General features: G+C 44.3%; 1 protein-coding gene across 2 annotated transcripts in view; it reads right to left on the bottom strand.

The window, feature by feature from the left end:
• Positions 1-3,216, bottom strand: part of NT5DC1 (5'-nucleotidase domain containing 1) — a 158,420-nt gene extending 155,204 nt beyond the window's left edge. For both annotated transcript variants that reach the window (XM_010358138.2, XM_010358141.2), the window contains exon 1: positions 2,839-3,216. In XM_010358138.2, coding sequence (XP_010356440.1) covers positions 2,839-2,931 — 93 coding nt within the window. In that variant the 5' untranslated portion in view covers positions 2,932-3,216. The remainder of the gene's footprint in view (positions 1-2,838) is intronic.
• Between the last annotated feature and the right edge of the window lie 9,283 nt (positions 3,217-12,499).

The raw sequence follows: 12,499 nt of genomic DNA, 5'->3' as shown, positions 1-12,499 counted from the left end.
GCCAGATAAAATTTAAAAATGCCTAGGTAAATGTGCCTTTCAAATAAACAACAAATACTTTTTTTTGGTATAAGCATGTCCTATGCAATATTTGGGACCCTACTCTCCCACTCACACATTTACATTAACTGACTGGCATCAGACTTCTGAGTCTGCAACCTTAGGAGAAACCACGTGTCATCCTCTCTTCTACAATGCCTTTCCGAGGCCTCATGTGAATGCCTACAAAATTGAAAGGAAAGGCACTCGCAGCTCTCTATGATGCAGCCCCCACTGACTTCTCCACCATCTTCTCCTGAAACTTGCTACCTTTTGCTTGCACCAAGCAGTTCCTGGTGCTGTTGCTCACCTCGGGGTCCTGGCCTTTATTATAACTCCTATGGGTGAAGCACTCCTCTCTACCTCCTCACCTGCCAGCTCCAGGCATTCCCTCTGTGTTTTAGGGCACCATACAGACAACAAGGTGGGAAGAAGCAGAAATCCACAGCCAGACTATCTTGCTTGGTTGCCCTGGATACACTTTCTTTCTGTGCCTCATTGCTCGATGCTCTCTTAACAGTGGCTGTGGTGATAATATCTACCTCACAGGGACGTTGTAAGGATTAAATCCATTCATAAAAGCAGCATGCTTATTAGAATTATGGCTGTATCATATTCTGTTATTAAAATACCAATTATCTATTCAGTCTATTTATTGAGCCCAGTATGTGCCCAGCACTAAGCTTGGCACATAGAACACACAAGAAACTGTCACAGATACTGATGGAGCTCTAGGGGAAGTCCAACAAGTAAACAGGAAGTGTTAACATCATGTCGTATGTGCTCTGAGGAAGGAAGGGTTTTGTGGAAAACTGAAGGTGGGCTTAGAGTGGAAGGGCAAACTTTAGAGGGCCAAAAAGGCTTCCTAAGGGGAACCATGTTTAAGATGAGGCCTGATGGGATGAAGAGCTTTTGTGCAGAGCAAAGAGGCCCTCCAGGCACTGGCAGTGTGCAGCAAGACCCAGGTCATACTACCCACTGCAGGGGACCAAGACTAACTCTTCAGCATTTTTGCCTACTGCGTGAGGCTGCCTGGAGGCCTGCGTGTTGATCTCTGTATCCTCAGCTCTAGCATGGTGCTCAGCACACTGTGGGACTTAAAAAAAGATTTTCCACACCAAACATGATCCAAAACTCAATAGGTTACCGTTTTCAAGCTTTAAACATCACTATTCTCCAGGTTTGCAGCTAAAAAAACTCTTGTCTTTCAGAATCTTATATTCTGAAATTTTATGATCACCTATGGACAACACTAGCTCTAATATGACAGTGGTTTAAAAATATTCCCTCCAAATGAAGGTAACTAAAGAGGAGACACACAAAACTGTGATTCAGGAAGGATTTAAAAGGCACAGAGGGAAGGAACACATGTATCAAAGACCTAGGGGAAGCAGTGGCCAAAGAATCAAGCAGTAAAAAAGCCTTCTTAATTCTCATTGTGACTAAAGAAACCAGACCTGGAAGGTAAGAAAGCAGGAAAGTGTAACAGCAGAAAAAGGACATTAAAAAAAAAAAATTAGCATCTGGGCATAGAAAACACACAATAAATTCCGGCAGCCACTCTTTTTTGACCTTTAACGTGTACCTGAACTAGCGGGTGCAAGGACATCACCATAAAGGGGCACAGCCCAGGCTGGATGTCTGCACCAGTGATCTAGAGTTCTAGCCATAAACTGAGGTTTCCAAATGGTTTGGGTGGTAACCATAAAAGCAAACACTTGTCTTTGCCAAGGTGCTATTCTAAGCATTATACATCTCTTACTCATTTAATCCTTGCAACCATCTTGTGAGGTAAATCCAATTATTAGCTCCATTTTACAGACGGGGAAACTGAGAAGCAGCACAGGTTAAGTAACTTGCTCAAAGTCACAGAGCTAGTAACAGTGGAGCTGGTGTCCTATGTTAGGCAGTCTGGCTGAGGAGTCCTCGCTTTCACTATTGTACTCATAACCAGCTCTTTTTCTGTCTGGATGCTTAGATCGTGGACTAAAAAAATCTGGTAACTTTTCAAAATTAGTTTCCTTGGGAATTGGGAAACCAAAGGAATAGTGGAGGGAGGGCAACTAATTTGAGAGTACAGGTCTGGAAGCATGCATACTCCATGTCCCCCTCCCTCTGGGCACAGTGAGGACCTAAACTTTGCAAGCTGTTGGTAGGACTGGAATGTATTCAAAGTGCAGGGAGCACGCAGTCGATGCGCAATAAATATTTATTTTCTTCTCTTGACAGGAGGTAAAATGAGGGCTAAGATCTTAATGACTTCTCAACTAGTGTTCCGTCCAATACACTACGCTATATACTACACATCTCTCCCAGATTGCAGTTTAAACACTGATAGATGGTTGATCGTGCAAATTGAAAAATGCAGCCAAGAAAAATGCAAGTCCCAAATCAAGTGGCTGTGTCCACAATCAGCTTGTGTCCAGAAAGACATGCAGAGAAGTTCCACAACATGGGATCTTCAAGGACAGCCCCAGTGCTCCTGACCCCGCCCCTCCTCTGTCCTAGAAACCAATTCCCCAGCACGATCTTGCGCAGTTTGCCCCTCCTTCGTTCTTCCCTACCCTTCTCAACATTAGCTAATGGCTGAGCTAAATGGGCCGGTCCCCAGGGCACTAGCGCCGAGCGGAGGCTGCACACTTCCGCCCCGTCTCGCCGCTGGAGGCCGCGCTCTGCGGAAAGACTCGGCCGCCGCAGGCCCCCGACAGCGCCCGCCGCTGCCCAAGCCTGGAGGAAACTCAAGCCCCAGCCGCCATGGAGGTTGCGCGCAGTGCGCCCCGGGGAGCCCGCGCCACTCACCGGGGCGCTCTCGGGCAGGTTGTAGCGACACAGAGTGTGGTCCAGGTCGAATCCGACCACGTCGCAGGCGGCCAGGGAGAACTGCTGAGCCATGGCTGCGCGGGGAGCACCGAGGAGCCCCTCGGCCGGGGAGGGTGCAAGGAGCTGGCGGGCGGGACGCTGCGGGACAGGACCGGGTCGGACGCCGCAGGGCGGGGCTGCGGCTGTCAGGGCACCGGCGCGGCAGCCTCTCCCGCCTCCCGCGCCCTGCAGCACCGCCCCTGGATACGCTTAGCCCCCGCCCCTCGCGGGGCCGGCGTCCTGCGCCGCCCTCCGGAGTCAGGTAGTCAGCTCGCGTCCTCCTGATACCCCAGCGCCGGCGACCTCGATCTGTCCCGCAAGCTGGGAACCCAGAAGGCAATAGGGGTCCAGGAGCGGTGCCGCTGCTGCACAGCTGAGACCTGTAGGCACTTAGCCCTTCCTACCACAAAATTAACCGGACTCGCCATCGCCTTCAGGGCGCCTCGGAAACCAGGAGATCCTGAGGTTAGGCCTGACCTTTTACCCCTGTGTGCGGAATAGTGTAAGATCATGGAAAAAATTCATCCTCTAATATCCCTCTGACCCAGTTAGCCTGCAATTTGGAAGGTCTTTTCGCCCACGTGATCTTTGATAGTGGTTTAAACCAAAAACTTTGTATTCCTTGGTTTCCTAAGTGTAAAATGAAAGAGAGACCTTTCACCATTTCATACCCTGGAGTGCGTTAGAAAATAAATGTATCAGACATCGTGAAGAACCATTCTGCAAGATGATACTGGTTATGGAAACCAATATTGGTTATTACTTGATCATCCTATTTTGTTATTGTAATGAAGAATTTTCTATGAAAGGACATCAGACACTTCACAGAAATATATAGAGTATGCTACAGAAAAAGAAAACTTTTGTAAACCGGGTTTAAGGTTTATAGAGCACAAAATTATTTGAGTGACATTTGCTCAATTCTCTCAAAAACTGTATAACTACTACCATTTTAGATGCAGAGAAAGTTAATCCATTACATACAATGTATGCCTTAGGGCATTTAATTCTCTTCCGGATTTCCTGATGTGAAGGACTAGCACTTTGAGATCTTTATTACATAGTGCTCATTTTAAAAAGAAAATACAAATCTATTATGTTTATATTGCTTCAGTTTTAAATTTAAAGGAACAGTGTGTCTAATGGGACAAATCAATAGTCGTGACATAATGAAAATATAATTAAGAACTGCATTTAACCCTTTCAAATAATAATCCTTTTGAGGCTAATAGACCAGAGGATTAATTTAGTGCAATAGTGTAATTGAGTAGGAGGACACTTATTATACCTAGTAGACCCACTTGAATAAAATTTATAACTTGTTCCATTATAATACTTAAAAGCCCCAAACAAATCTCTCTGGAATAGGGAAAGTAAAGAATCTTCGGCCGGGCGCGGTGGCTCAAGCCTGTAATCCCAGCACTTTGGGAGGCCGAGACGGGCGGATCACGAGGTCAGGAGATCGAGACCATCCTGGCGAAAACGGTGAAACCCCGTCTCTACTAAAAAATACAAAAAAAACTAGCCGGGCGAGGTGGCGGGGGCCTGTAGTCCTAGCTACTCGGGAGGCTGGGGCAGGAGAATGGCGTAAACCCAGGAGGCGGAGCTTGCAGCGAGCTGAGATCCGGCCACTGCACTCCAGCCTGGGCGACAGAGCGAGACTCCGTCTCAAAAAAAAAAAAAAAAAAAAAAGAATCTTCAAGAAGATTGAGCTGTTCACTGATGAGTCCAACAACCATGTCTTCAATGTCTGTGAACCAAAAGAGAAAAGGCTGGATTGTTGGAGGAGCTGGAAAAAGCTTGTTGGCCCTGGAGCATTGACCTTGGCATTCTTCTCTGCCCCTTGCAATAGAGCGCTACCAAAGTCAAACTTCCAGGTAGATGCCACGTTGAAGGGCACATGTGTCCTTGGGGAATATCTTGTTTCATGTGGGAGTAGGCGCTTTAGGTGCTTTAGGGACTTCCCTTAGTAATACAAATATAATAGTACATTCATTTTAAGAGGGAAGAATAGAAAAGGATTGTTTTTTGTTGACTTAGCCAAAACTTGTCCTTACAAAACCTCTTGAGTGTGCTGAATTGTGAACAGGAAATTGGGTGTGAAGGGAGAGAGGGAACCAGGGCACTCTTAAAGAGGAAAAGACCCCTGGGTGTATAGCCAAGTGGTCCTGGGACTGAATCTGGTCTTTACATGCACATCAACAATCTTATGTATTTGCTAAATAACAAATTATATATATTCTGCATGTTTACACAAACAGTTCTTGTGCTAGAGAGTCCACATCATTTAAACTTTGTGGGAGAATTTTGCAAATGATCCAATCCTAGAGGCTTGTATTCTTTCTTGAGCCCCACTCACCTTTCCTTTCTACCTCAAACCTCAGTCTGACTTTTCCAGAGATACAGGGGATGGTTCCCTTCTCTTCTCCCATTCCCTATATAACCCTGAGTTTAAATACAAACACACAATTTAATGGTTTGATAAGGCTTATTTCCAGATAAGGATATTTCATTTTCCCTGCATATTAAACTTCTATCACATTTACTGATAAAATGCCAAGCTCTTGTATTATCAACTACAAGTTCAGTCTTCTACTCAGATACCAATTAATTTCTGTTTCTTTGAGTATCATGGACTGAATTTTGTCCCCCACTCATTCATGTGTTGCAGACCTAACCCACAATGTGTCTGTATTTGACATAGGGCCTTTAAGGAAGTAATTAATGTTAAATAAGGTCATAAGGGTGGAGCCCTAATCCAACAAGATTAACGTTCTTGTAAGAGGAGGAAGAGACACCAGCGTCTGCAGGCACAGAAGGCCATGTGAGGAGCCACAAAACCACGGCTGTCTGCCTGGCATCATGCCAAGGTAGTCAGATCGCTTGAGGTAAGGAGTTCAAGACCAGCTTGGGCAACATAGTGAGACCCGTCTCTACAAAAAATACAAAAATTAGCAGGGTGTGGTGGCAGGCACCTATAGTCCCAGCTATTCTAGGGTCTGGGGTGGGAGGATCGCTGGAACCTGGGAGGAGGAGGTTGCAGTGGGCTGGGATCAGGCCTTCGCACTCCAGCCTGGGTGACAGAATGAGAACCTGTCTAAAAAAAAACTGTCTGAAGCCAAGGAGAGTGGCTTCACCAGAAGCCAACCCTCACAGCACCTTGATCTTGGACTTTCAGCCTCCAGAACTGTGAGAATAATTTTTTGTTGTCTAAACCACCCATTGTGTAGTATTCTGTTAAGGCAGGCTGAGCCAACTAAGGCAGTTAATAAGGATAGTTGAATCAGTGTTGTGATAAATGTAGGAAATATTTGCCATTTGAAAGATCTGTAAAGGACATGAACTTGGGTTTATGTTATTTGTTGACTTCTTAAAGTTGGGTGCTTTTGCTTATGTGTAACATTAATACCATGCTGTGAAGTTTTAGAAGTTTTAGTTTTTTTTTGTTTTCAGTATTTCATGTACTGTTTTTTCTTATACTTGTAAGTCATGTAATAATTAAGAAATATTCAGAAATAGGAAGTTATGTTACAACTGATTTTCTAGAATTGAATTTCGTTATTACAATGAACCTGCTTTTAATTGAGGTGGTACTATAATTTAGCAGTTTTAACCTTAGGTGTGACTTGTAATTAGCTAGCTTAAGCTTTAGACTCCCTAATATCTCACTAACTGATCTTTTGTGAATTTATAATACTGTATTTTAACATCTATATTGTAAATGTGATTTGCCAAACATTTTGGGGAAGGAGGGAAATGGCCTGTTTCTTTTTTCATTGGTTTAAAATATGCTTTTCTAAATATTTCTAATTAAATATTGTATGTTCAACTTTTTGTATAACCTAAGCCAATCTACATATCTTCTGTGGCACATATAGTTTCTTTAAGGGGTAAGAAAAAAGTTCATTTACTAAATTGGAAAAAAATAGGAAAAATATAAATTTCTAAAAATAAAACTCTATGGCACTTAAATATTAAGCCATTTAGCTACATAGAACCAAATACTTGTTTGTAATATTGTGCTGAGGCCTTTAGATGGCAGTAGTTCTGCATAAGGAATATTTTTCATTTTTTTAGTAATCTTAAAATCTTTACATTTCTTAATAAAACATACTTCATTTTCTACTCTCTTGATTTCCTACTCTGCTCTTACCACAAGAAAAAGAAGCCTACTTAGAAATTTCACTGTGTTTTGTGTGTGTGTGAATTTATTTTTTGATGATAGAGAGGGAGGATGTAATGGGACAAAGTCCTTTTATGTCCGGAGTTGGTCCTTTCCAGTGGGTTCTTGGTCTCACTGACTTCAAGAATGAAGCCACGGACCTTCGCGGTTAAGTGTTACAGCTCTTAAAGGTGGCACTGACCCAAAGAGTGAGCAGAAGCAAGATTTATTGTGAAGAGTGAAAGAACAAAGCTTCCACAGCATGGAATGGCACCCAAGTGGGTTGCTGCTGCTGGCTGGGTTGGCCAGCTTTTATTGCTTTATTTGTCCCCGCATGTGTCCTGCTGATTGGTCCATTTTACAGAGTGCTGATTGGTCCATTTTATAGAGTGCTGATTGGTCCATTTTACAGAGTGCTGATTGGTCCATTTTATAGAGTGCTGATTGTTGTATTTACAATCCCTTAGCTAGACACAGAGTGCTGATTGGTGCGTTTTTACAGAGTGCGCATTGGTGCATTTATAAGCCTTTAGCTAGACACAGAGTGCTGATTGGTGCATTTACAATCCTTTAGCTAGACACAGAGAACTGATTGGTGTGTTTTTACAGAGGACTGATTGGTGGATTTACAATCCTTTAGTTAGACACAGAGTGCTGATTGGTACATTTGCAATCCTTTAGCTAGACACAAAAAAAATCTCCAAGTCCCCACTTGACCCAGGAAGTCCAGCTGGCTTCACCTCTCAATCTCCCCTCTAAACAGGACACTCCAACTGCTGTTGGGAATTGGACGATGACTGTTCTAGCTACTTCCTGCTGGATAGGGGCGAAGAAGGGGCCCTGCAGTTGTAGTGTCCTCCAGAGGGGAACTTTTTAGGCCAGTCAAAGGACTAGCAGGTTGGTATAGGGGTCCTCAGTAGAAGTTGTTAGTTGAGCTCATTTGGGGTTCCATTTGTAAGACCATCTGTAGCTTGATGGCCTTGATCCTAGAGGAAACAAATTTGACAAGGAGGTTAAAAATAAAGGGCCCGGAGGCGAGTAATACCAAGATGGCTGTCACGGCACCTAGAAAGGGGAGAAGTCATGTCACCTAATTCCAGAGGTTGGTATAAGAGTTTGAAAGGCGTTGTCTGATTTCAGAAGCCTTTTCCTGTAAATTCTGGGCGGCATCTCGTATTATCCCTGACTGGTTAGTGTAAAAACAACACTCTTCCCCTAAGAAGCTGGAAAGTCCTCCTTTCTCAGTAGTGAGGAGGTCTAGGCCTTGGCGGTTTTGGAGAGTCTCTGCTGCCAAAGAGGCTATTTGGGATTGTAGTTACTATCCTTACTGGATATATTTTGTTATTTCTTGCAAACTGTCTGAGAGATCCTTTGAGAGTGTGTGGTAGTAGGATCATGAAGTAGATAAACCTGCTATTCCACTTCCTGTAGCAGTGTCCATTTCTAACCCTATAAGTAGGGGTATTAGTTGTATGGCCCTGCGCTAATGGGCTTGAGCTTTGAGGGGCACTGATAGGGTCTGATTTCTGTAAGATTAGAAGTTAGGATAATACATGTTACACTGTTAACTTTTAGCATACTTTACTTTTGTTGAAAACCTTGCGAGTTTGGGATTTTAATTTTTCTTTGCTAGTAATAAAACCTTTTTCAGTCCATATTAACTTAGAATTGGTATAGATGGCTCCTTCCTGATTCTGTAAGTACTTTAAGGTTTGGCTGTGTGCAAACAACTTGCAAGTTTGAGCAGACCAATTATTGGGCAATTTTCCTAACTCTGCTTCTAGAAGAGTTCCTTATCACTTACTGAATACCCATTGTGTCTTTGTCCCTTACTTGCCTAGTAGGAACCATCTATCATCCTGTCCTGAAGGGAGTTCCTCCTAGGTCTGGTGGGACCTTTGTATGATAATTAATTAAGATTTAGATCCCCTGTTAGGAAACCTGCTGGGTTAAGGATTTTTGATAGGAAGACTATGGGTTGTCAGTGGCCTCAGTATTTTCGGGCTATGACCTTGTTTACACTGACAGCAAGGTGGTATTGGAGTGTTATAGGGTTACAGAGAAGAACTTCAATTATCAATTATAGGTTTTAAATTTACCCTGACTTTTAAAGGAATGGGGTACACTGTTTTTTCTTTACTACTTCCATCTCTCTTTCTTTCTCTTTGACTTCTTCTTTGTCTCTCTCTTTCTCTCTTTCTTATTCCCTCTTTGTCTCTTCCTCTCTCTCTTTGACTTTCTGTCTCTCTCTGTCTCTCTGACTCCCTCTTTGTCTCTGTCTCTTCCTCTCTCTTATTCTCTCTCTCTGACTTTCTGTCTCTTTCTCTCTTTCCTTTCTTCTGGTCTTTCCCTGCCTCTGCCAGCTGCTTATGCTGCTGTTCTCCCCTTTCCTTCCCCTTTTGATGGCTTCGGCAGTGTAAGACTGCCACCTCTTTAGATTTTTGCACTGCGTGCAATAACTCTGTGGTTTCCTTGTGATATGTAATGGGAGTTTCCCCAAAGGTTAGGAACTCCCTTTTTTCCATATTGCAGTATGAGCACGTAGGATTAGATAAGCATACTTACTATCTGTAGCAAAGTCTCCCAATTACAACTGAGGAGGTGGGAGAAATACCTGGTTACAGGCCATCCCAGGATTCCTCAACTGGTAACAGACCTTACAGGAGATTAACGCTGAGAAAGCCACATCAGTATCCAGGAGGAAGTCAATTTCATGGCCCTTAATGGTTAAATGTACCCGGGGCTCAGTGAGGGTGATGACATGAGCTGGTGCTTGCTCCGGGCACCCTCAGTCCTGTTGTTGGATCATCTTGTTGGGGGATTCTGGCCCAGAGAACCTTTGTCCTCTGGGGCTGTGTGCCTTCCAGTGATTGCCTCGGCATAGTGGACATGGGCAAGGGGGCAGCTTGTTTCTTGTTGGACAATATTTTTAAGGTGTACTTGCAAACCACACTGGTAACAAGCCCTACTGGGTGATGGCCTGCTCCATTTTCTGTCCTCTCAGAACCACCAAGGTTTGTTTGTCTGAGGGCCATGACTAAGGCTGCAGCCTTTCTCTTATCTCACTTTTCCTTTTCAGCCTGTTCCTCTTGGTCCCTATTATAGAACACTGAGGTTGCCAGGTTTAATAATGCCTCCATTTTGTTCAGAGCCCAGGGCTCACTTTTGGAACTTTCTATTGATATCTGTGGCTGATTGGGTAATACACTTATTTTTTAGGATCAATTGAACCTCAAGTGGGTCAGGTGACAGGGTAGTATATTTTCTTAAGGCCTCCCGTAGCCGCTTGAGAAAGGCAGAAGGATTTTTTTCCTTTCCCTGAGTTATGGTGGACATCATTGAATAATTCCTTTTTCCTAATTCTCCTTAGTCCTTCTAGAACACAGGTCAACAGATGTTTGCAACTCCAGTCCCCATGATCTGAGTCAAGGTCCCAGTGGGGATCTATCCTGGAGACGGTTTGCTGACTGGTAGGGAATTTGTCCCTTTTTTCGGCTGTCATTCTATCATTTACTTGACTAAGATACAAGGTATTTCCAAACTCTCAGGCTGCAGCTAAAGCCGCATTATTTTCACTAAAGGCCAGCATTTGATTTAACAATAGCATGACATCTCTCCAAGTGAGATCAAAGGTTTGCCCTAGACCCTGTAGAACATCTGTGTACCTATCAGGATCATCTGAAAACTTCCCCACGTCTACCTTGATCTGCTTTAAATCAGAGAAGGAGAAAGGGACATGTGCCCAGGTTGGGCCAAATTCCCCTCCCCCTACAGCTTGAAGGGGACATAACCGATAGCCTGGGCAGTTTTGTGGTCCCTTGGAGATTTCTTTGCTTGTTTCCTTCTGGGCAGGGGAGATTAGAGGAGGCTTATCATTAACAGGAAGGGGAGCTATAGGGAGGCTAGGATATGGGGGTAAACTGAGAGGTCCTCCTGTGGGATGTAAATTGCAAGCTTTGCATAGTTGTGGATTCACCTTCAATGAAAAGAAAACTTGGACATAAGGTATTTCACTCCATTTGCCTTCCCTATTACAGAAAAGGTCAAGCTGCAGGATAGTATTGTAATTTATACCTCCCTCAGGTGGCCATTTTTCCCCATCAGAGAGAGAATATTAGGGCCAGGCCATAGTGCAGAAAAAAATGAGCCACCTCTTTTTCAGGGTTTGTGGGTCAAATTGGTCCCAATGGCTTAGGATGCATTTCAAGGATGAGCCTGTTGATGCCTGAGAGTTTCCCGTCTGAAAGAAAAAACCACCCACAGTTTTGGTTTGTTTGTCCCCCCCACCCACTGCCAAAGAACCCGCAATGGTCCCCAGACCCTGCTGATTCAGAATAGTTGTGCTCACCAACGCAGCAGCAGAAACCCCTCTTGCTCAAGAACCTGCAGTGGTCCTTGGACCCTGCTGATTGGAATAGTTGCACTCACCGACGCAGCAGCAGAAACACTAGTTTTCCTCCTGCACCACAAGGAGGATCGAGGAAGGTCAGATTTAGTGGCCCTTACCAATGCATTCTCGAAAACCTGCACCCTTGTCTGTCCTCATAGACCACAAAGAGGACCGAGAAAAATCAGATTTAGTGGCCCTTACCAACACATTCTCAAAAACCTGTTAGAGTCCTAAGCATTCTCCTGTTAGTATTGGGACCTTACCACTGTCCTATAAAGATATTATGCCCCCAAAATGAAGTGGAGGGCCATACCCTGAGGGAGGGAAGGGATCTCCACAGTTGGAAGAGTGATGCCTTTTGTTCTCACTTCTCATCATTTGGATAGGAAGGATATCATTTCTGAGGCTCCGCATATCCTAGCTTCAGGAATAGCTTTTATTGGGCCTTCTAGTATGAGGAGGGATCCTAAAATTCCAGATAGTCCTGCCCCCCTGCCCCCTGCCGACAGGGCTTTGGGCAAAAAGTATGTCTCTGATTCGTAAGCCCAGGTGCCTAAAGAAGGTAACAGAGTCCTGAAGTTTATACTAGAAATCATTTTGCTGGTAGAAGCTAGAAAAGCACCAGAGACAGGGAGTGGTTTTTAGAAGTGGGACTAGCCTCAGAGAAGAGAGGCAAGAGGTGAGAGAAAGTTTGTCTGACGAGCATTAGGACCCAGGAGGGGAGGGTCAGGATAGATAGGATAGATGGGTGAGTCTCACTTGGGTGATGTGACTTTGAGAGTTTCGCACATGGCTACAGGGTCAACCAACTTTTTGTCCGGACCCTGGAGCTGAATGGCTTTCCTCTCTGTCGACGCTTGGCTCAGCCCAGAAGTACAGGAAAAGTGGAAGCTGGTTCCAGGCAAACCAACACTCCCAACTCCAAAGAGTTGGGGTTTGCTAGAGAGCCCTTTCCCAGAAAGCCTGACACCTGTGTCTTTAGTTTGACAGCCACGCTAGTCTCTTTTAACTGGCCAACAATTACCTAGTGTTTAGCCCCTGAATTCTAA

The sequence above is a fragment of the Rhinopithecus roxellana genome, chromosome 4 (genome assembly GCF_007565055.1).
Source record: "Rhinopithecus roxellana isolate Shanxi Qingling chromosome 4, ASM756505v1, whole genome shotgun sequence".
NCBI classification, from domain to species: Eukaryota; Metazoa; Chordata; class Mammalia; order Primates; family Cercopithecidae; genus Rhinopithecus; species Rhinopithecus roxellana.
Note: the sequence above shows the minus strand (reverse complement) of the source record. Positions and strands in the feature narration are given on the sequence as shown.